Below are 23,268 nucleotides of genomic sequence, written 5' to 3'. Positions count from 1 at the left end.
ACTGTTTAATCTCATACGTGACCACCGCACCTGACGGGAACGCACTCGTTTCTAGAAGCTCCGTACTTCTACGACAACCGCCGAAACCTGGAGCCGTGCTAGGTTAGCTTCTCACCAAGTCTGAGCCACGCTCGCCCGCGCACCCCGTTGCCTCCCTCCGCTTCGTCCCGTGGACCAGCACTGAAGCAACCTCAAGTGTGCTTGACTGGTCAGGAGGGTCGTGGCTCGCGGCTCAGCACTAGAAGGCTGGAAGCCCCGTGGAGCCAGAGATGTTTGTCTAATGACTTCCCAGAGCCTGGAGCCGGGAGGCCGCAGAAAGCGCACGGTACGTACTTGCCCGGGGAGTGAGGGAGCGGCGCCGGCGCGAATCTCCTCCCCCTGCGCCTCTCAGATGCTCGTGGAGCCGTCACAACTTCAGGGAGGTGTTCGGTGCCTCGGCTCGGCGCTGGGACCCTCGCGTCTAAGCCCGCCTACCTTCCCAGCCCTGGCCCAGCCTCCTCCCTGCTCAGGCTTCGCCCATCGTCCAGGTCCTCCCCACCGGCAACGCCCTTGCTCCCTGTTTTCAGATCCCAGCGCACGCCGAGCCCAGGGTCCTGGGGCCACGTTCCTGGAACACCTGCATGTCATCACAGAACACGGGCCCTGTTCTCTGCCTTCCCGGCTCCAAGCAAGCAGGGACCTCACAACACGGACTCGTGACGAGGAAGTCATCCCAGCAATTGCTCAGGAAATCTCGGCTGATCTCTGGAACTGAGTCAGAAGATGTGGGGAAAGTAGGAAAAGAACAAGAAGACTAGGACAGAGACAGGGGAGGGGTTGGGGCACCTGAGCATCTCTATCCCTCGGTTTTCACTCAGGTCGTGACCCCGGGGTCCTGGGATTGAGCCCCACGTCGGGCTCCCTGCTCTGCAGGGGGCTTGCTTCTCCCTCTCCCTCTGCAGCTCCCCCTGCTTGTGCTCTCTCTCCTCAGATGAATAAATGGAATCTTTAAAAAGGTGGGGGCCGGACTGCAGGGTCCACAGCGCCCGCCCAGCTGCCCGCCCATGCCCCTGAGGCAGCTTCTATGCCCCTGCTGTCCCAACCTGCCAGGGACACCCCAGATGCTTCTCCAGAGCCGCCACCTCCTCCAGGGCTGGTCCTGCTCCAGCGTCACCGTGTCCCATGCAGATGAGCCCTCGCCCACACTCCCACCCCCGCGGCCCACACAGCCCACGGCCACGCATCTGCTGCCCTGCCCTCCGGCTCCCGGCTGGTCTGTGCTCCCCAAAGTCGGCAAGGGGCCGCCTTCAGCTTTACACACCCAGCCTGTGTGTCTCTCGTGGTCAGGGCAACGCAGATCCACAGCAGTTCACAGAAACAGCGGATTGGGTGGAAAACAGAGAATGTGTGGCTTTCCCCACACAAAGAAACACCTGCAGGTCACCCTGTCCCCACTCCTCCCTGCCCTGAGTCCCGAGTCTCAAACCAACACGACGTCTTACAAAGGGGCAGGTGCTCCCTTCCCATTTCATTCATCTTTCCCCCCATTAAAAACGTTCTCAGGGCACATCCCCCAGGCACGCCGTGTTCACTTCTCCGGAGTGCTGTAGGGACTATCACCTTTCTTGGGAGCCTGTTTCATTCGATGCAGCTAAACTTAATGCGGCTGTAACAGACCGTCGTGCTCAGGCACAGCAAAGGCAGCCTCCCGAGGTGACGTGGGTGAAGTGGAGAGCATGTCTGGTGGAGGGACAGGAACCACCCAGTTAGTTCTGAGTCAAGCCACTCCTAGGGGGAAGCTGGTGCTTCGCGCTGAAGGCCTCGCTCCAGCTTCCCGAGTGAACATCCTGCTTCCTAGTGGGTGAGGGTCTGCCATCAGAGAACCAGGACCTATTCCACGCATTATTAAAGCGGAACATTTGCCAACATTTGAACCTGACTATTGCCTCTTCAAGCCACTGGAAGGAGACACAAATGCAGCCTTGGATGTTATGTGATACTGCAACAGTCTTGACGTTAAGAGCCCGCAAATGTTAGCGCCGATGCACTTACTCCCCACTATGCTTTGCAGTTTCGACCTGGTCATTAGAGTGTGGGTGGCCCACGGTATGCGACTCTCTGTTTCATACATGTGTGCACACGCGTACACACACGCACACAGGCCTTTAACTGTTTTATCTCTTGTTCATTTCAGGTCACCACCACCGTTTGCACTCCATGCCCAGAAGAGCAGTCGGTAACATGAACATCCTGGCTGTGGCTCTGATAGAAACACAATGCCTGTTAATTATTTACCAACATGTCATGGAGGCTTGCACATTAGAATAGTCATTTTAATATGGGAATGAAGTTTTAAACAGTTATTAAATTAGCCTCAATTCTTAGAGAATAAGAGATACAAAATCGTGGTAAATGAGTTGCTATAATACGGAATCTGATCTAACAAAATCAGGACAGGTTCATTCAGGTATTTTCCTAGGACTCAACAGTCACGGGCAGGTTAATGGACACCCGGAGCCCGGCGGCCTCTCCCGCGTCCGGTCACCCAGACAGCCGAGCACCTGGCCATTGTGTTTCTCCTCATTTCATGGAATCAAATGCCATGAATCAGAAGACACGTGGTTATTTTTCATGCCGCTAAGTAACAAACTACCAGCTGAGCTCGCCACACACTCTGTTACCTGCAAGTTCTGTTTTCCACTGAAACAGCCCTTTCGGAGCTTTTAGACGTCGATTTTTATCACGTAGCACATCCGGACGTAAAGCAGGAGGACAAACCACAGAAACAAACCGCTCGGCTCGGCTCGAGATCCTACACCCGGCGTCGGGCTGCCCTGAGCCATCTCTCCTCACAGCTGAGCACATCGGGGCTTCGCCGTGCCTTGTGGACAGAGTGCACCACTACTGTTCTGGAATGTTCTCCCAAGTGGCTCTGCACGTTTTTAGGCTGGTGCTTTCTTGCCGGGAGCACGGGAAGCAAGGCTTCTGCAGGTGCCTCAGTCACGAGATGAGGCGGAAGAACGTGGCGGAGTGCTTCCTGGCCACCAGACCCCTCTCTGGACACAGGGGAGGTTTGCACACACCGTGGGCATGTGCCACCCACTGCACGGGGACTGCGCAGCACTGCCGGCAGACGCGCTCCAAAAGCCAACAGCAGCCCAGCGGCCCCTACAGCTGAAGGCCACCCGAATGGAAGGCAGGCGCCACCGGCCCAAGACCCACCCAGCCAACACGCAGGACTGGGAGACGTAATAACACGTGGTTGTGCTGACCCCCTAGGCCTGGGCACCGGTCGTTCCACTGTCACAGATTCCCGAGCCTGAATCTTCAGCTGCGCGCAGCCAACTTCCCTCCTCAGGTGCCAGAGAAGAGTGAGCTCTTCCTTTGCAAAAATATCCACGAATCTCTCGCGGCCGCGCTATCTTTGTACCTTTCTGGGAATACGGTAAGTTTCCACTTCGACTCTGAGTCACACCCACGTCACTGTGAGGACGTCTGCAGCAATGACACCCAGCGCGTGCGGGGCCAACCGCGCTCGCCTCAGCCGAAGAGACAGGCGACGCCCGCGGCCATGCGCGGAGGCCCCGTAGCAGGAGGCGCCCCACTTCCCACGGAGGACAAATCAGAGAAGTTGAGCGAGAGACGAGGCCCGTAAGGAAGCCACGGTGCTTGCCGTCACGTGGCTACTGAGAATGATTCTAAACCCAGCCTCGAAAAGGAAAATAACAAAATAAAAGAAAACCCAGCCTCGTGCAGCCAGAGAAGCCTGGCACGTGGGCTAGTTTCCTTCCTTAGAAATGCACCTGTTCCTCACACGGGGCAAAAGTTTGTACGTACTGAGTTCTCAGCCCAACATATTACACAGACCTCCACACGCAGAACAACGAATGAGGTGAGACACCTTGAGAGGCGTTTGTACAAGAAAAGCACAAATTTTACATCAACCTTTGTCATAATCAATGCCTGTTCTGGTCATTTAGAAATCCCCTCTTTTTTTTTTCTGGAATAAAACGTGTTTGCTCTGCCGTTACATGCCATGCCTTGTCATACATCACAGAACATTTTCAACGATAAGATCTAGTTTTTTCTGAAATAACACATTTTATTTGCATTGCAGTGTATGAATGTCTGTGACCCTCGCGTTTAAGATCCTTCCCGTTACACAGCGTCCTTAAAACCTGTTATCGTTCCAAAAGAGAGGAGAGAGCATATAGAGGGTATCAGAACAAACACGTGCCGCATTTTAGACCAAATAGAACAAATATTTAGTAAAATATTTAGTAATATTTAGTAAAATACCCCCACCTCTCAGGACCCAGAGCCGCAATAGCATAATGAAACAAGGACGTAGCGAAAGCAAGCCATGACGACCCCCAAACCCGTGGCTCCGTTCTCTGTGCCCAGAGGCTCCCCAGATCACTCGAGTATGGGATTCCAAGGTTGTGCCACTCGGGCTGTTTCAACATTCACAGTCAGTGTCCACACCGCACGTGGAGACACCAGAGGAGGCAGCTGAGAAAACTGAGGCTGGACACCTGTGCACATCCATGAAGGCTCCCTCTCCGCCTGGAACGTCGGCCCCTTCTCTGGACCACGTGGACCTGCGCTCTGCTTGCCAATGTCCCCATGTCCACGACCCCCTCCTGCAAACCATCATGCTACACACGAGATCCCACGACCCTGAGATCATGACCTCACACAAGCGCCCTGTCATGAAATACATCTGCACGCGAGGAAACGCATTCTTAGGGCAGAATCATGTCTATCCATTCTGCATTCTCAACGATTCTCGTCCACTCATTCAATCAACAAACACTTAATACCAAAGGCAATCTGTAGAGAAAGAAAATTGAGAATAAATAAGATGAAGGAAGGACGAATACCCAACTTTTGTAGCAACATGGATGGGACTGGAGGAGATGATGCTGAGTGAAATAAGTCAAGCAGAGAGAGTCAATTATCATATGGTTTCACTTATTTGTGGAGCATAACAAATAGCAAGGAGGACAAGGGGAGACAGAGAGGAGAACGGAGTTGGGGAAATTGGAAGGGGGAGACGGACCATGAGAGACTGTGGACTCTGAGAAACTAACTGGGTTTTGGAGGGGCAGGAGTAGGGGGTTGGGTGAGCCTGGTGGTGGGTATTGTGGAGGGCACAGATTGCATGGAGCCCTGGGTGTGGTGCATAAACAGAGAATTCTGGAACACTGAAAAGAAATTTTAAAATTAATTAATTAATTAAGAAAAGAAAATAAATAAGACGATCATTTACCTCAGGAAGCTTCCAAAATAACAAGAGTCAATTCAGAAAATCCTTAACACCAAAGCCAGGCAAGGACCCCATGAAAAAGCAGCATTGGAGGCGAATCTCATCTATAAACAAACCTGCAAAAGTCCCTCACAAAACTGAGCCAAACATACTCAGAAAGGCATCTTTTCGCAGTCGGGCTTTTCCAGCAAAGGCGGTGGGGTGAGGCCTGCAGTCGTGAGCTCAGGGTGAGGAGTCAGGTCGGCCGCGTCCTCACCTCGGCGACACTGAGCTCCTCCAGGACCAGCGCGGACGGGCAAGGGCTGGGCTCAGCCAAGGCCGGACTCTTGCCGGCAGATTCCGGGTGGTTCAGACGGGTGAGGAAGCCGAAGTACTTCCAAGACAGCGGCTAAGACGGCGGTTATGACATCGGAACGGCACCAGGAGAAAAGCCACGGGAAGGTCTGGCCGTGAGGTGCGGGGAAGGAACAGCTCAGCACATGGGGGCCCTCCCAGCGGGTCGGTCCCGGGAGGGAGGACCAAGCCGACGGGCTGGGAGCTGGGGACGGCAGACTCGCGGGAGACACGCCACAGCTCTGCTGAGTGAACGATAAGGTCCGTGCGGCCACTGAGGTAGCATCCTACAAGACGGCGGGGGCCTGTGGTCATCAGAGCGGCGGGTGATAAGGACCCGTAAGGCCACCAGCCTCTGGCGTCTGCCTGTCCTTCCAGGCTTCTGTCCTGACGCGCGCGGCCGCTCCTCTCGTCCCGGCTGTGTGTGTGACACTGCGTGTAGACACGCACACACACACGTGAGCGCGTCTCGCCTCTGTGCCTGACGGGCCCCCGCCCCGCCCCAGGCCCAGGGTGCACAGCAGGCCTGGCCCCTCTCCCTCCAGTCTGTCCCTACGCCACGCGGATTCCACCTCACGCTCACTGGGTCATATCACGGGCGCCCCCGGGCGCCTCCCAGCGCCGCACCCTGAACTCCCCCGTCTCGTCGCCGCACGCACAGCGGGAAGCCCGACGCCAGCACTGCTCCCAGAAGCTCCAGTCCCGCGGCGGGGGCTGCCCTGGGGGCAGGTTTGCCAAGTGTCCCCAAGCCCAGTTCTCCCCTTTACTGTGTGAGAGGGACTTACTTTCCTTAGAAAGAGAGAGCGTGAGCCGTTGGGGCAGAGGGAGAGGGAGAGAGGGTCCCAAGCAGACCCCACACTCGGTGCAGAGCCCGGCACGGGGCTCGATCCCATGACCCTGAGATCATGACCTCAGCCCAAATCAAGAGTCAGACACTCAACTAACGGAGCCACCCAGGCGCCCCAAAAAGGACTCACTTTTCTCTTCCCTCGTGAGCATTTCTCGATGTCTGCATACTTTCTGAAAGACAAAAGAGAAGTCAGCTAGAACTTCATAAAAGTCAGCCAAAATACATCTTCCTAAAAATGCAGGCCTTAGCCGTGGCATTTGGGAGGGCAAGACCCTGTGGAAGGCACGGTGGTCCCCCACGTCACAGGCTCACATCAACAGCATCTCCCAGCCTCGGAGCAGAAGGGGCCCTCACTGAGGTTTGCTCAGTTTCCTTCCCGGAGACCTTGGGAAATCCGACGGTTTCCATTTCTATCAGGGTGGGTGGCATTCTGGCCCGAGGGTGTCGTGTCTACGGACACGTTCTGCCCTAAAGCTTTTATACAGTCCTGGAGGAGAATCCTAACATGTTTGAGGGTTTTGGCCGTTGACGGTCACTCCCACAAACACGGGTTTTTCATGCAGCTCTAATGGGGACCTGAGACACACACACCATGTTCTCCCTGCTGGAGAGGAAGCACAGCTCGGAGACATGAGGTTCAGTGAATGTGGCACCACTGACCAGGGGAGGAGCAGAGACCCCAGCCCCGTCCAAAACCCAGCCCAGCTTCCTTCCACCACGTGGCAGACCCCCCCGCACCCCCATCTAACTGCCACCCTTCCCTCTGACGCAGCCCCGGGAGCACATCCCACCAATTCCTCTGTAGGGGCTGAACCCTGCCAGTGCTACGCACAGGAAGGAACACACAGGCACCCCGCTCTCCGGCAGGAGGGCGTCTCTGGGGACCACGCCGTGGGTGGGGAACGGACTTCAGTCTCTTAGCAACTCGGGGGACTCTCTCCTCTTTGCACAGAGAAAGATACTTAAGCAACCAACAGACCCGGTTCAGGGTCCACACATGAACAGGGGACAGAGAAAAACAACACATGGACGGGAGGCTCTTGTGGAGAGCAGCGGACACGGGCGCAGAGAGGACCAGCCGTGGAGAGCAGCGGACACGGGCGCAGAGAGGACCAGCACCGCCGCCCAGCAGCCCCTGAGGTCCTTCTACCCACGGTGCAGTTAGGACAACCAGGAACAAATTAACACATGGATAAAATCAGGAAACAGCCCTGCTTGCCAGGCTTGGAGGCAGGCCCCCAACCTAACCATGTGCTGAACGGTCATCGCCTACGGACAGACAAAACGAGCCATTCTCTGCCTCAAGGTAGAAACCCTAACATCGGGTGAGGGCAAACACGCACAACACGTCTCAGGTCCCTGGGCTCTAGGCCGGGGAACTCATGGGTGTGCAGGGGTGAACCGCCTGCCGCCTCCAGCACAAGACCAACGCCTCCAGTCCTCTGCTCGAGATGATGACCATGAGCAACGTGACGGAGAAGCAGCCACGGGGAGGGTCCCTGACAGGTGTCCTCAGACCACTGCGGCCCCACATGCCGTGTGAACACAGCCAGGGGCTGAACAGTCCAGGCTGCAAAGTCCTGCTCGAAGCTGGAAACCGCTCCTCCCAGCCAGACCCGGACATCAGGAGCTCCCTCGGGGTGGGAACAGGGGCCACGCACCACGAGTCCAGCCTGCTGAGAGGAAGGCTACTTGTAAAGCGCAGTGAGGCATGGGACACCCAGGTAACAAATCAGGGAGAGGCAGAGCCCGCCGTCCAGCACAGGGGACAAAGGGCGTGGCTGACAGGGCACAGTCCCCCCGGGGCTCCCAGTCCCCCCGGGGCTCCCAGTCCCCCCGGGGCTCACCATCCACTGGCAGGCACACCTGAGGCTGTCCCCATGTCATCCCATGCCCCACGTGTCATCCCACAGGACCCAGAAGCAACGAACTCAAACACAGCCCTAATATACAGGCTTGAATCTGGGCAACAAATTGAGGATTTGGATCAGTGTACGCCTCTGAGCTCCGGCCTCGCAGGTCACCTCCTTCCTGACCCCCCATGGAGCCGGGAGACCCAGTAGGGACACACGATGGAGCGTCAGGAGCTCCGCCACGGAGGGCCCCAGACTAATAAACCCCAAAGTCTCCTGAGGAAGCGTCAGATGCAGCTGTGCCCTGGGAACGTATGTCAGGCCGCCCTGTCAGGGGACTTCCAGGTTCTTGAACTGCGAGACCAGCAGACGGACAGAGTCCACGCCTGTCCACGTGAGCAAACCTGCAGGCTCTGGGCAAGCAGGTCCACGCACGAGGCTGCGGGGTCCTTCAGAGAAAAGCCCCGGGCGTCCCTCGGGCAGGAGAACATTGTGCACCATCACAAGAGCTTTTCTGGCCAAATTCAGATGCCAAGCCAGGGAGTGAGCAAAGCCCGAGAAGTGACAGTCAACACTCTAGTTTTCTCCGGTGATGGAATGGGAGACCCCACCAATGCCTATGTCTCCCTCATAGACGTTCTCGAAAGTCCACACACACACACACACACACACACACCATGGTGCACCTTTAGCGGGGCCGGGACCCACGGTCAAAATCACCACGGTTTCCACCAGGAAAGCCTGCCGCCCCACCGCCACTCCGGACTCCAGAGCAGGGGAACCCGGGCGAAGGAAGAAAAGAGAACCAGGTCGTGGATGGAGGCCGGGCCGTCCCAACCGTGTCCCGGGGCCCATGTGATTTGCACACTGATGCTCGCTCTGTCCGAGTCTCCAAGTGTCCCCCCAAGAAGAAGCCATACACGCAACACAAGGGCTCCCTGTCCTTCTCACAACATCACACAACAGGGAGACTCACGCCTCCCTGTGAAAATCCAAAACTGTGTCCTGTATGAAACAAGAGTATGTCGCTTCACTCCGGAAAAGCAGCCAAGAGCTGAGCAGCTGTACTTGGGGGCAATCCCGGGGAAAAAGGCGAACTCTCCCAACTCAGGAGGGCAAGGTAGGAAGCGGGCTCACTGTTGGACCTCGCTGGGCACCGTGGAGGACTTCCAGTAAGGGAAATATTTGAAGGTCTCCAGTCCTGCGGCCACATAGAAGTGGTTGTCCTGTAGGTCCTTTGAGTTCTCCAAGAGATGCCCGTTCATGGTAAATAACCTGTGAACAGAGCGAGAAGAGATGGCAGGAGAGTCAGAGCAGCGGCCGCGGGCTGGGGGCCCTTCCGCAGGCAATGCGACCGGGACGGGGGCTACCGGCGAGCGCTGAACACGTAAGCAAGTGTAATCCAAACGGGCTCATTAAATCCTGTGGGAGCTGCCCCTCCAAGGCTAGGCTTGCTTCCCATTTTTAGATTTTTAATTAAAGTATATTTTCAATTATGTACAAATACTCAGAGGCCCTTGAGAACATTTTAAGCTCTTGGTTGGTGTTCAATTAATTTTAACGACAGCAAAAATTGATACAAATTGGCTTGTATTATTCTAACAATGCTTGGAAAACAAACTGGTATTTATTAGCAAATAATACGCCTTTTTATAAGCCCCAAACGACTCATATTTGCCTACTTTACTCTGGGCTGGCAAGTGGATTGGCAAGTATCCGTCCACTCATTCTTTCACGTAAGACATGATTCGACTCACTCAATGCTGAGCATCTTCACGCGCTGGACAAGGTGGTGCCGTCTTGGACATAAATGCGAGTAGAGAGGTCACCCAGGTTTGTACACAAACCTATCAACACAAATGGGACCAGCGAAGGGCAAAGACCCAGACTTCCAAGAGGAGGAAACCAGACTCAACGGAGGCCTCACAGAGGTGGGGGCACGAGAGGGCTGCAGAGGGCGGGCGGGGTCCTCACGGGAAGACGGGCAAAGCCGTCCGGGGTAGCAGGAGGGGCCAGAGGCCAGAACACAGGGTCAAGTGTCGCTGAAGGTGAAAGGCACACGCAGAGTGAATTCTGGGACGTGGAATGTTCTAGGGAGAAGAAGGGATCCCTGGGGTTGCCGCAGTGATTGGAAGTTGCCATGGAAGAGCGGGCAGGAGCTGGGTGCCAGCAACCGGCCGCTGACCGGTGTGGGGGCATCACGCCCATGCAGCTGATGGAGGAAGGGGCCCGGCCTGACACAGGAGGCTCCGGCCGGACAGAGAGGGTGTACGCGGGGATCGGGGGTCTGGGCAGCGATCCGGAGCGGGCAGAGGACAAGTTCCCGCGGAAGAGGCTGAAGCCACAGAACCGTCCTCTGTCCATCAGTCCTTCTCCAGCCTCGGCATCAGAACGCGGGAAGGCTGCTAAGATGCGGACGGCGGCCCCGCCCTCACGGCCTCCCGGCCCGATCCAGGACAAAGCTGGACACGCTTCTCTAAAAACGCCGGTGTCCCTGCGGCAGCGGCTCCAGAACTGCGTGAGGACGGCCGCCTTAGACCAGCCCCGGAGGGACAGGAAGCCCTTCCCGACAGGAGACCACCGCAAGAAGCCACCGACAGCCGCCTGGGCAGCAGGGGCCGTGACAAGGAGCACAGTGCTGGCAAGTCTGTTCCTCCCCTGCCAGGGCCGCCCTCCTGGGACCGCTGGTGCCTCCCTGCACTGGGGACCCAGACGGCCGGTGCAGGCGTCCCCAGGACGCAGTCAGGAGCCACAGATGCCGGCCGCAGGCGAGGGGTGGACGGAGGCCGACAGGGCGGAGGGCAGCAGGGCCATGCCGGCTGGAGCACAGCGTCTCCTGCTCAGGGCGGCCGGGTGAGGTCGGTGCGTCCCCCAGAAGCAGACGTGTCCGAGCAAGTGGGCCAAGACTTTAATACATACATGAAAACACCGTAAGTGCGGTAAGAGAGAAGTTACACACAGGAAACAAGAAAGTGTGAAGAAGAAACAGAAATATGGGTGTGAATACTGAGTCGCGGAGACAACTGGTTGGGGCGCCCCGCGGAGGCCGAGCCACGGCTCCAGCCGCTGCCGGGAGGGCAGGACCGAGGGCGAATCCCGGAGGCGGTCGGCACAAGAAACACCGCGCACGGGAGAAAGGCCCCGACATGAGGGTGAGCAGGACCGCCGCTGCCCGAAAGAATCTCAAAACGTAACAAAAGTGAAAGGGAGAGAAATGTGTAGGAACCAGGAAGATGAACTTCACAGGCTCAAACTGAGTCACCGAGCGTCACTAAGGAGGGAGCCCGGGAAATCTCACGGGCGGGCGCGTGGACGCGCTCATCCCCAGGAGGGTCCTCCCCGGCCGAGCCGGGACAACCGGCCACAGCCGCACCCGCACCAGAGTCTTCAAGAGCAGCACGGAAGGCCCGAGACGAGGACGGGGTGTTTGCGAACCTGGAAGGAAAGAACTCGCAGCCGCCGACCCCCCGCGGAAACGGGACGGCCCGGGAAGGCCCGGGGTGGCCGTCGCCGTCACCAGGCTCCCCGGCCCGACTCACCCCGAGAGCGTTTCTACAGGAAGGAGCCGAATGGCAGGCAAAGCCCCTGGAGGACACCGACGCGGGGTCACGTGCCACGGGCGACCACGCACGCGGCCACAATCCGGGCTGTCATTTAAAAAAAGGCAAAGAAACCCTCCTCGGGATAACCCGAAATTCAGACCGTGGATCACGGCAGCGCGACGGGCCTCGTTGAGGGGGGAGCCCAGGAGAACGCACCGAGGCTTCTTCTGGTCCCGTCGGGGCGGGGAAGGCGTCAGTCCGGCGTCTGCGAGGCGGGAGACAGACGCGGGGACATGGAGTCTGGGGTCCTGTCGGGGGCCCGGGAGATCCTCAGCACCGTCAGCAGAAACGAGGAAGGGGCTGTGCGAGGCGACAGGTCAGGCGGAGGGCGGTGGACGCAGGGAACCGAGCTCTCGGCAGGGGCAGAGCAGAGGGGAACGGACCCTGGAGCAGCTCAAGTCGGACGTGACAGCACAAGTCCCGGACACGCCAAAGGGGCTGCGGGTCTTCCCTCCAGCGGCGGGAGCCCCGCAAGGATGAGACGCGTCACCCGCGTGTTTCTCTGAATGTCTGTTCTCAGGAAGCTCAGTGTTCGCTGCCGGGATGAGACCATTGGTACTTCCAAGCATTTCGTTCATTCCCAAGCTCTGCACCTTTTCTACATCCAACCATAAAGAACTGGGCAGAGGTGGAGAGAAAAACCAGAAGCGTAATCGAATGTCCTGTTTTCCCTCCGAACGTCCTGTTTCCTTGCTCGCTTCGCCTCTGGCTTTCCACATGTGACGTGCGATCAGTTCTGCCACCACCTCCGGCTCCGTCCAGGAGCGCACACACGTCCGCCGGCTCCGCGGACTGGCTCTTTCCTTCGGAGTAACACGCTGACATTTATCAACCTGCCTTTGGGAACATCTGGGTGCCCACAGTCCTGGTTTTTAGGTCACATCGAACTTCCCTGGCACATGTGGGATCCCCTCGGCACTCCCTGCGCTCGCTAGGTTAACGACGACCCCGTGACTCTCGACGCCCAAGAGTTATGCTCTGCTCACACAGAGGCCTGGTCTTCATCACTGGCGTCACAACTGCCGATCGTAGATCAATTGCTTACATTTTAATTGACCCCCCAAGAGAGACAACTGACCAGTGAAACAGGAGTGAATGTTTTGGCCCTTCCACCCCAACGCCTACCGTCATGGGGACCATCACGGTCCATACAGACGATACTTCAGACACTCAGCATCACGTCTCGGACTTTTTGACTGAGAAGGTTTGTGTCTTCCCTACACTTTGTCAGCCCCTCCCATGTAGGACTTTGCGCATCCTTCTCCCCGGCCGTGTTCCCAACATTGAAGCCTCGACCTTTCCCTCTGCAGCCTGCTAGGCTGCTGCTCCCACTGTCCCTCCTTCTGGTCCATCGATCCGCACCAACCCCTTGGTCTAAGTCCACCAGCCTGTCCCTGGATTCACTCCCACAACCAGCCATGGCCGCCTCACCTCTGTCCCCCCTCTGTCCACCCCACCACTGTCCACCCCACCTCTCCCCAACCCCATGTCCTCATCCACCCATTCACCATACCTAGCACATGGCAGATGTTCAATAAACTATGCTGAATGAAAAATGAAATAAATTAGTTAAAAATAAGTGTGGTGGGATGCCTGAGTGGCTCAGTTGGTTGAGCATCTGCGTTCAGCTCAGGTCATGATCCCAGGGTCCTGGGATGGCGTCCCACACTGCGCTCCCTGCTCAGCGGGAGTCTGCTTCTCCCTCTGCCCCTCTGTCCCTCCCCCTGCTTGTGCTCTCTCTCTAGCGCTAATAAAGAAATAAAATTCTTTTTTAAAAAAATAAATGAATAAATAAAAATAAGTATGGTAAAAAGACAGTAAGTACCAATTATCTGTTTTGTGTATGTTGAGTCTGAGGAGTGTTGGAGAGGATGTGGAGAAAGGGGAACCCTCTTACACTGTTGGTGGGAATGCACGTTGGTGCGGCCTCTTTGGAAAACAGTGTGGAGATTCCTTAAGAAATTAAAAATAGAACTTCCCTATGACCCTGCAATTGCACTCCTGGGTATTTACCCCAAAATACAGATGTCATGAAAAGAAGGGCCATCTGTACCCCAATGTTGATAGCAGCAATGGCCACGGTCACCGAACTGTGGAAAGAACCAAGATGCCCTTCAACGGACAAATGGATAAGGAAGATGTGGTCCATATACACTATGGAGTATGATGATGCCTCCATCAGAAAGGATGAATACCCAACTTTTGTAGCAACATGGACGGGACTGGAAGAGATTATGCTGAGTGAAATAAGTCAAGCAGAGAGAGTCAATTATCACATGGTTTCACTTACTTGTGGAGCATAACAAATAGCATGGAGGACATGGGGAGATGGAGAGGAGAAGGGAGTTGAGGGAAATTGGAAGGGGAGGTGAACCATGAGAGACTGAGGACTCTGAGGAACTAACGGGGTTTTGGAGGGGAGGGGGTGGCAGGTTGGATGAGCCCGTGGTGGGTATTGTGGAGGGAACGGATTGTGTGGTGCATAAACAATGAATTCTGGAACACTGAAAAGAAATTTAAAAAAATAAATAAAATTTTTTAAAGACAGTAAATATTGTCTGTTTCAAATAATTAAAATCAGAGTTAATGACGTCACATGGGAGTCCTTGCTGGTCCAGGGAGGACACTCCCATGCAGTGACCGGGTCTCCCCCAGGGGACAGAGCCTTACTTTCGCACGCCTCCTAGAGGGAAGACTTTTTCCCCAATCATGGCCAGCACACTATTCCATTCCATCAGACTGAATTTGGGTACGATGACTTTTACAGGTGGGATAAATAGTCTTCCATTTGTGAAAACACTGCAAGAATAAAAATGTTAAAAAAGCATTCATTAGTGCCTTACGCTTGAGGGGGAACACTGGAAACCCAAAAAAGAGACCCATAATTAGGGAACCGTAAGCAACGTGCGGTCTCCAGGCAGCCCTCAGATGCCCAGCCTGACCTGCCAAGGACCGTGACCGGCCGAGGACTGTCACCAAGAAGCTCAATGCTGAAAGCGTGGTGACACAGCGACTCTGCAGGGAAACATCTTTTCACAGACGATCAAATGTCCAGGTGAACAGGACACGACTCCCTTTAAATAACAGACCTCCACTGTGGTGAGTAAAATGGAAGAAAATGGTGCCCTTTTGGCAAACAAAGGGAGAATTTTGCCTTTAAAAATGCAGTTCCTTTCCCTTCCCATGGAGCCAAGGTAATGTCCCACAGGAAATAATGTGCAATCCTCCGAAAAGATAACAGAAACAATTGATTTCACTCATGTAGTCTTAAGGCAGCTTCCCCATGATCCCAGTGGATTTATTTTGTTTTCTGCGTCGGGGCAAGGGGCTGGCGGTGGGAAGAATACTCAGTGTAGAGTTCTCCTGTTAATGAGGCTTTGCCACCTGGACCAAGTCACTTGGCAACAGTTTCACACTCTTGTAACTCAGAATAATGTAAACGATGAGTCTTGTTTCTGTAAGTCTTAAAGTAATAAATTACATTTAACATTAAGGAGCTCAATTTTACAAGTCTGGCTTTCCATTTTTTACATTATTCATGGTTACTGTTATTTTGTTGTGGTTGTTTTCCTGTAATACAAATAATTTAAAATTGGATGAATACATCTCTTTTTCTTTCAGAGCAAATATAAACTTTAATACATTTGTGCAAAGTACAAAGATTCGGTTTTCTTTCCTAATGCTCTATGGCAAGGGGCTTCAAACCCATGCAGAGACCACCTTCTTCTCTACGGAAAATACTTCCCCAAAATAAACCCTGGAAAATGTTCTGTGCAAGCTATAGTACAATGCATTTATGTGATAGCCCTCCTGCAGTAAATACTTGCCACAATGTTTTCATCTCTTGGTTTTCCTAAATGTCTTATCCCAAAAGTCTTTCCAAATATAGATTACTACTTGTAATAAGAGAGGTGAGTGTTTAAACAAGGTCATGCAGTGTGTCTGTCTAAATTTTTAAAGATACTTAACATGCATTCTTATACTGAGTGTGGGGAAATAGGCACTCTTACGAACAGAACTGTGTCCCCTCCCCAAGAAAAAAATTGTGGCGGCAGCAGAATCCAGCCGACTAAGACACACACACCCAGTGGGGCTGTCACTGAAAGTGCCGTGCTCTTCCTCAGAGCGAGTTGGTCACACAGACTAAAGTGACAAACGGGGTCAGTAACTGCGGTCCCTCTTGTGAAATCCAACCATGGAAATGGAGCAGATTCCTAGATAAAGACATTTCTCATAGGATTATTTACAGAAACAAAATATGAAAAGAACCTATAGGTCCAGGTACTGAGAAATGGTCAAATAAACTGGCACAGCCAGACAGTAATAAACTACGCAGCAGCTTAGAATTGTTGATGCAGAATTTGTATTTACAGGGGGTTATGGTCAAATACAGTTAATGCTGTAACACACACACACACACACTCACCCCAGAAGGTATGAAGAGACCATGAAACGAGAGTGTCCTTCAGGCTACGAGGAGGACCTGAGAAGTTGGACAAGGTATTTTTATTTTATTCTTTACAGGGTTCCAGGTTCCCACATGTATTTATAATAAGAATGTAAAAATGGGGGGAAACTACCCATTTGAATATTTTAATTTTTAAAGACCAAGAAAGGAAAGAAATGTTTTTTCTAATCTATAAATTAAGAAGCTACAAGTTCAGAGGGCGTGTCAGAGTTAACACAGCTCCCAAAGTTGCTGGTTGAGCTGAATAATGAACCAGAGCTTCCTGCTCTGCCGGAATTCGAGCCTCGGTCCACCTGCCACCCGACACTCCAGGTGGTTGGATGACCAACCGACCCCACTGAGTACCCAAGAACGGTTTCCCAGGGAAGTCTCTGATGGAGAGGTTAGGGGCGGTCAAAGCCCAGCATGGTCAGATGAGGGCACATCTGAATTTTGGGAAACAGTGCAGTCAGCTACGTAAAGCACAGCTTATCCACATGTGCTCGTAAGGAACCATCTCCAAGACACACTGTGTGGTGGAAAAAAGGGGGCACCCAACAGTGTCTGTAGGACCCAAATGCTTGGGTCTGTGAACCTGTCCTGTAAGGATCCTCGAGAAGCGGTTAGCAGCCGTTGTCTTCAGGGAAGTCACTACAGATCCAGGGACAGAGGTGGGAGGAACTCTTACTTGTAACACATACCTTTTAAAGCTGTTTATTTCTTTATCATGGGCATATGTTACTCTGGTCCAAAAAGTAGTTAGTTTTTAGAAATATAACTCAAATAAGAGATGTTAAAGGCATAAAACTATACTCTATGCACCAGCTGTGATGCTCATTAAGGTTTAATAAATATTTTAAGTAGAACATATTTTAAATTACTAAATAAGAAATATTTTAAATTTTTAAAAAATAAGAAATAGCACATGGATCTAGAAATGGACCTTCCTCAGGTGTTGATGATGGTGATGATGGTGACCCAACAGGTACCATGTGACGCAGCTTTGCTTCGTGGCAGAAGCAGGACCTAAATCCAAGCCTCACCCTCCACACTTCACATGCACGTGGTCTGGACGTGCTCAGTCCTGGGGAGACCCAGACAGCCAGGGGAGCCCCAGGCTCTCTCTCTGAACCTGGGCACACTCAAGCAAGCCACCCCACTACCACCACAGCTCCCCAGCCTGTGAGAAGGGAGAAACTCCTTTCTCCCTTGAACATCAAAGACTCAGGAACCCACCACAACTATTTCGTTTGCTTGCTTTTTATAGTTGCAGGTTCTCCAAGCAAACATCATCTGGTCTCTGTAGAGAAGGCACTGCGTTTGAATGGATATTTGGGTCCATCTAGTGGAATTTCTAGCACACCGATCTAATGCGTGGAGCACATGCTGCAAGTGTAAATGGTCCATAATAGAGGGGAAAAAAATCCATCAAAAGAAGTGAGAATCACTGATATTTTGGTTCATGCCAAAAAAAAAAAAAAAAGTAGCTTTAGGGATATGCCCTTTTGTCAGGCAAGATCCGTAAGTCCATACTGTTTCCTAAGATTTCTATTCACTCTTCTGAAAGAGGCGTCTTTCACAAACTTTGGAAATTCTGTGCCTCTCATCTTTTCAAAACGGCTTTCAGGCCTAGAGAAGGCACAGTGGAAAGACCCAGGTGCTGAAGGAGAGGTATTCTATGGAAATGATGGTCCAGGTTCTAAATAGACATGAAAAGGGGCACATGTGGCTAATCAACAGGTCATGTTTCCTGCATCCTTCTGCCTCCCAGTCTGGGCTCTGAGGAGTCTAGCCATGGCCCCCGGCCCTTCCCTGGTCAGCACACATAGGAAGGACACCGGGTCGAGGACATGGCAGGTGCTGACCACGGCCAGGACCAGACGCCCCAGCTGGTGCTATTCGGACACGGAGAGCCCACCCTTCTGCAGAAACTCCCTGGGATTCTGTGCCCTGGGAACAGAACATGGTAAAAGGGAGGACACTAGCTCCAGCTCCACATCACAGGTTTTCATCATAGATATGATAACATCCCAGTACAAGAAGGCCTCGGAGAGCTCTTGCTCCAGGACTGACACTGGGCAGGGCTGCTGGTCGTGTCCCCAAGGAGCCCGCGGCACACGGGCGCATGATATCATCCATCCTGTTTTACAAGCAAGGGAGCCAATTCAGAGACATGGGGCATGTGCCAGTCACAGAGACAGGAAGATGAAAGCGGGATTTGAGCCAATGATGTTTTTGAGTCGAGTGTGTGCTCTCTGCAGCCCCAAATCTAAGGCAGACGGGCCCAGAGAGCCGTCCCGATCACCCCGACACACAGTCCCAGGCACCTTGACCCTAACATCAGCTGTGGCTCCAGCAGGGAATGGAGACTCCAGACATCCCCCTCCTGCTACAGCGCAGGAGCACGACCTGCTATAACCCCGCAGCTCTTTGCCTTTGGTCTTCCTCTGCCAGTAAGAGCTCGGTGTGGGGAAAGAGCCCGTAAGCTTCCTTTCAACACCCACCAGCGGCAACTGCCAGCTTTAAAAATAAGAGCCTAAGATTAAATTCTGTGTGGGAAGCCCCTTGCCTTTCCACCCCCGTGGAAACTGCTGAACAGCAGGGCAGCTGGATTGTTTTCCAAACCAGGGTTCCAGAGGAGAAAGGAGGGGAGGGCGGGGAGAGGGGTCAGAGGAAGGAGGGAGGGGAGGGGTGGGGAGGAGGGAGGAGGCGGAGGGCTGGTGAAGGTGAGTCTGTCCAGCTGAACTCTCGCTGTCTCTAAGGAGCCCAGCCGTTGTGACCGCTCAAAGGACCTTACTCACTTAACGTGCCGGCAGGTCCGGTGAAGCGTCTGCCACCGGGAAGGCACATTCATATCACAATGCACCACCGGTTTGATCTGAAAAGAGAAAAAGAGTCAGAATTCAGTTCAAAGTGACAAACACCTGTTAACTAGCAGCAGACCGCATAGACCTGCCCCGAAACAAGCAAATGTGGGGACGGGCCCGGCTGACAGCCTCACGGGGCGGCCCCAGGAAGGGCCGGATTCCTCAATGTGGGAGGGGCGGGGGGACAGGACTCCCGCCCAGCAGCGCCAGGTGACTGGGGTTGGGATCGGCGGGCTGTGCCTTCCGGTTGGGGTAAGAGCCAGGTGAGCAGGTGCACAGCGGGCTAGAGCCGTCCCGGAAGGTCCGGAGCGATCCACAGCAGCTCCGGACATGCCCAGCAGCGCACCTGACGAGCCGGCATCCGTGATACACTCCCCAGGCACGCAGCTCGGCCAAACCGTGCGGCCCAAGAATGGTGGGTGGCTTCTAAGTCAGGCCATGGGGTTCAGCTAGAATGCCCTAGAGCAGGTGAGAACACCTCCCCCGTTGCCTGATCCTTTCCTGTGCATCCGACCTGAGGGACTTAGCCACCCCTGGGGCTCATTCCGCTTCCACCTCACACCCCCTGTGGCCTAACACATGGAGGAAAAGGACCTTGGAGCCTTGCCGGAGGCAACCAAAATCTCTCTTCCCCCGAGTCTTATCATTTGCAAGAGTGCAGAAAAGCAAGAGGAGGGGACTGTGCTGTTGACACACTGGGGAGGGCCAGTTGTCGAGACCATTACCCCGCACAGTCCCGGAGCTGCCTCAAGGCTTCTCCATCATGACCTCCTGAAACTCGCTCCCCAGCAGTGTTTGTCCCTTCTCTGTCTCCAGCAGGCTGGAGAGCGTGGGTCCGATTCACCCTCCAGACCTTCAGGGCCCGAATGCCCCACCCGAGCCACGAGGCCTCCACATGCCCTCTCCCCGAGCCCAGCCTGCCCGCCTGCCTCATTCCGCCGCTGCGCACTCTGCAGCCTCCCCCCGGGACCGCTGGCAGCTCTGCACCTTTGCTCCTCCCACCAGGCACACCGCAACCAGGTTGATGGCCCTCATCAGGGCCCTCGGGTGCCCCCCACACCGCACGCTGCAGTTCCTGCGGGCTGCACCCCACCCCTGCTGCACTGTGAGCTCCACCGCACTAGGAGTCCGCGGAGCCCTCACCTGGAGCCCCGCCCTCACCTGCAGCCCCGCCCACACCTGCAGGCTGCATCCACACACCTGTGCAGCTGACCCTCCCCGTCCCCATCTCGGGCTACCTGTGACCCCTTCTCCCTTCTGACCCAGGCCCTCTCGGCCTGGAGCGTGCTGCCTGCCTGCGCTCCGACTCCATGTGCCCAACCTCAGAATCGGGGAGACCCTGAGGCTCTTCCTCCCCCACCCCTTCAACTAAACCATCCCCGCGGCTCTCCCTTCTAACCCCGAGCCCTATCCTGGACACATGCGCGTCCATCGTGCTGCTCAGGCGGCCCCATCTCCCGGCCGCTCGTCCTCTCAGCCCCACGGTCCCTTCCCCACGGGACCGCCCTGGGGAACATCAGTCAGAAAGGTCCCCCCTGACTCAGAGCCCCGGTGGTGGAGAGAGCCGCACGTGCACTAAAATCCGCACTCTTCCCTTCCTCCCCACACCACAGCCCTGCATGCGTTCCCGCAGCCCTCGGACATCCAGCTTGTCCCTGCACGAGACCTTGAGCCCGGAATGTGCCTTCGTGTCTTCACACACCTTCCTCTTTCCTGCATTTAGGACTCCACTTAGAAGCAGCCCCTCAAGAGGTGCTCCCTGATCGATCACGCCTTTGATTTATTTCCATCTAGCATTTACTACCGTCTAGTATGTCTGTGTTTACTTGTTCACTTATGGTTGACTCCTCCTCCCGGGAATGTAAGCGTCCAGAGAAGCAGAGATCGTGATGGTCACGTTGGACTAAGGATCCCCAGAGCCTGAAGAATGAGTGGCCCAGAGTAGGAGTTTGAGAAGAAGGTTGTGAGTATAAAGGAATAAATGTTGTCATGGCAAGTGAGAAACAGCCGACACTCCAGGAAGAATCCCAGGAGAGGTGAGGTCAGTGAACGTGGTGGAAATGCAGCCGACAGCCCGCCGCCCTACAGATAAGGTTCTACACACCTGCACGCTGATGGCAAAAAATCACAGCCAAGAATACCAAAAACTACCATTAATTGGCTGACCTAGTTTAAAAACAAAGCAACAGGAATTATCGTCTGCAAAATTCTATTAAAGTACAACTACCCTAAGAAACAGCTTTCTGCTTCATTGCATAAAATTATGGAAACAATGAGCTAATTGCTTTTTTATGTGTTAATGACTCATTAACCTGGATATCACCCGCCTAATTCAATGACCCCAGCAGTTAAAGACACGGTTCTGGGTTTCTCCCAGTACCGCACATGAGCCCCTCAGAAAGCACAGGTGGTTTCTGTGACTGTCTGATGGTGTGTCCGCTCGTCTGCGCTGAGAGCCTGCAGGGCTCCTGAACCAACAGTCCGAGCGAATTAAACCAAATCTACACTCAGTGCAGAACACTCAAGGTCACGGCAGGTGTATGTCCCGGGCAGCAGCAGTGGTTGACTGGATGCCCCGTGGAGGCAGGCGCTGTGCTCAAACCTAACCCTCCAAACAACCAGGCAAACTACCCACGTGGTGAACAATCAGAGCTGCTAGTGTCTTCACCAAGAACCCCTGCTGCCAAGCGTCCTGGCCTGGATATGCCGTCAGAAAACACGTAGTTGTAGATGTGGCACACTGGGGGTTTGAACCTATGCCGCGTGGTGCGTGGAGCCTGAGGGGGGCCTCTGCGATTCTGGCTCTGGCCCGGTCCCCTTCCGCTTACAGGACCTGGAACAGCTTGTGCACCTGTGTCCCCATGCATGAAACGTGGGTGAAGGCGGCAGATGTGGACGAAAACGCAGATGAAAGTGGCGCCTGTCTCCGAAGGTCTGCTCTCAGCGTGCCCAGCACGAGACGAGATGATGCACTGCGGGGCCCAGCAAAGGGAGGGTCCGAGCTCGACTGAGAGCAGCTGCTGCTGCTGCTGCTGCCGCTGGCGGCGGCCTCGTGGCCTCCTGCGTCCCTGCTCTCTGCACCTCAGCGAGCTCCTCCAACTACCCTCAGTGAACATCTTCACAGCCTTTTCCATGCAAAACATCAAACCAAAAAGGGTAGCACCAAGGAGTCTAGCACCAAGAAAAGACTGAGTCACGTAGCCACATCAAGGCGGGAATCTCATCATGAGCGAACGGCGCTCATCAGGGTCTGGAACATGGGCCTGGGGCCGTGCACGCTAAATCAACAGAGAGGCCCTGCGCCACCTGACGGTGGGGACCGAGCCTAGAGCCTGAAGAGATGCGTTTGTAAAGAGACACACAATCGCCACCGATCACAGAAACCCTACGGAAAGTGCGGTGGGCTCCCCGCTTCCCATTCTGCTCAGGAAGGGAAAGGTCACGCTAGACCACCTCCAAAGTCACTTCGGCTTTCATTCTGTGATCCTGTGAGTCCAAAAACAGAACAAAACAAAACAAAACAAACAGAAACGCACACAGCTTAACTCTTTCCCCCAAATGCCCGGGAATCTGCAGAGCTCAGCCCTTCTGGAGCAGTGATGTAGGACGGAAAGGCAGCGGGTGGAGAGTTACCCCCTTCACACCCTCCCGCCCGGTGCCATTGCCTGCAGAAATGTAGCAAACCAATGACTCCTTTTGTAAAAATGAAACTGCAACACATGAGACTAACCACTCGTCCCGGCCTGGCGTCCGCAGCCTGTGACCCCTGCAGAGCTCGAACGAGGGCACACAGATAAAGCACCCAAAAGGAAGAAAGAAAGAAGAGTGAGACTGTGGGGGTGGAGGACAGGGAGATACAGATAGAAGCAGAGAAAAGAAGGACCAAAACGGGTGAGCACAGGCCAGCACACTTACACTTCCCCAGGATCCTTGGGGTCAGAGGCGCTTCACTCTGTGCGCACGTTTAAACTGTGCAGTTAAAAGAAATAATGAAGATACTGACACTTGGCGACCGATGGAGGGGAAGAGTTTCCCACATCAGCTTCAACGAGGAGGCTAGGAGAAGCA

General features: G+C 54.5%; 1 protein-coding gene across 8 annotated transcripts in view; it reads right to left on the bottom strand.

Moving 5' to 3' along the window:
- Window positions 1–23,268, bottom strand: part of DCDC2C (doublecortin domain containing 2C) — a 91,234-nt gene that overhangs the window by 41,043 nt on the left and 26,923 nt on the right. For 7 of the 8 annotated variants that reach the window (XR_014315790.1, XM_082746346.1, XM_082746347.1 and 4 more), the window contains exons 3-6: window positions 19,135–19,211; window positions 14,557–14,685; window positions 9,422–9,559; window positions 6,559–6,601 (exon numbers count right to left, since the gene is read on the bottom strand). Coding sequence is in view for 7 of the 8 variants with exons in the window: in XM_082746346.1 (XP_082602472.1) it covers window positions 6,559–6,601; window positions 9,422–9,559; window positions 14,557–14,685; window positions 19,135–19,211 (387 nt within the window). In the remaining variant the exon portion in view is untranslated. The remainder of the gene's footprint in view (window positions 1–6,558; window positions 6,602–9,421; window positions 9,560–14,556; window positions 14,686–19,134; window positions 19,212–23,268) is intronic. The other variant, XM_082746348.1, reaches the window with a different exon arrangement.

The sequence above is a fragment of the Mustela nivalis genome, assembly GCF_964662115.1.
Source record: "Mustela nivalis genome assembly, chromosome: 8".
In the NCBI taxonomy this organism is placed as follows: domain Eukaryota; kingdom Metazoa; phylum Chordata; class Mammalia; order Carnivora; family Mustelidae; genus Mustela; species Mustela nivalis.
This window is presented reverse-complemented; position numbering and strand designations above follow the sequence as displayed.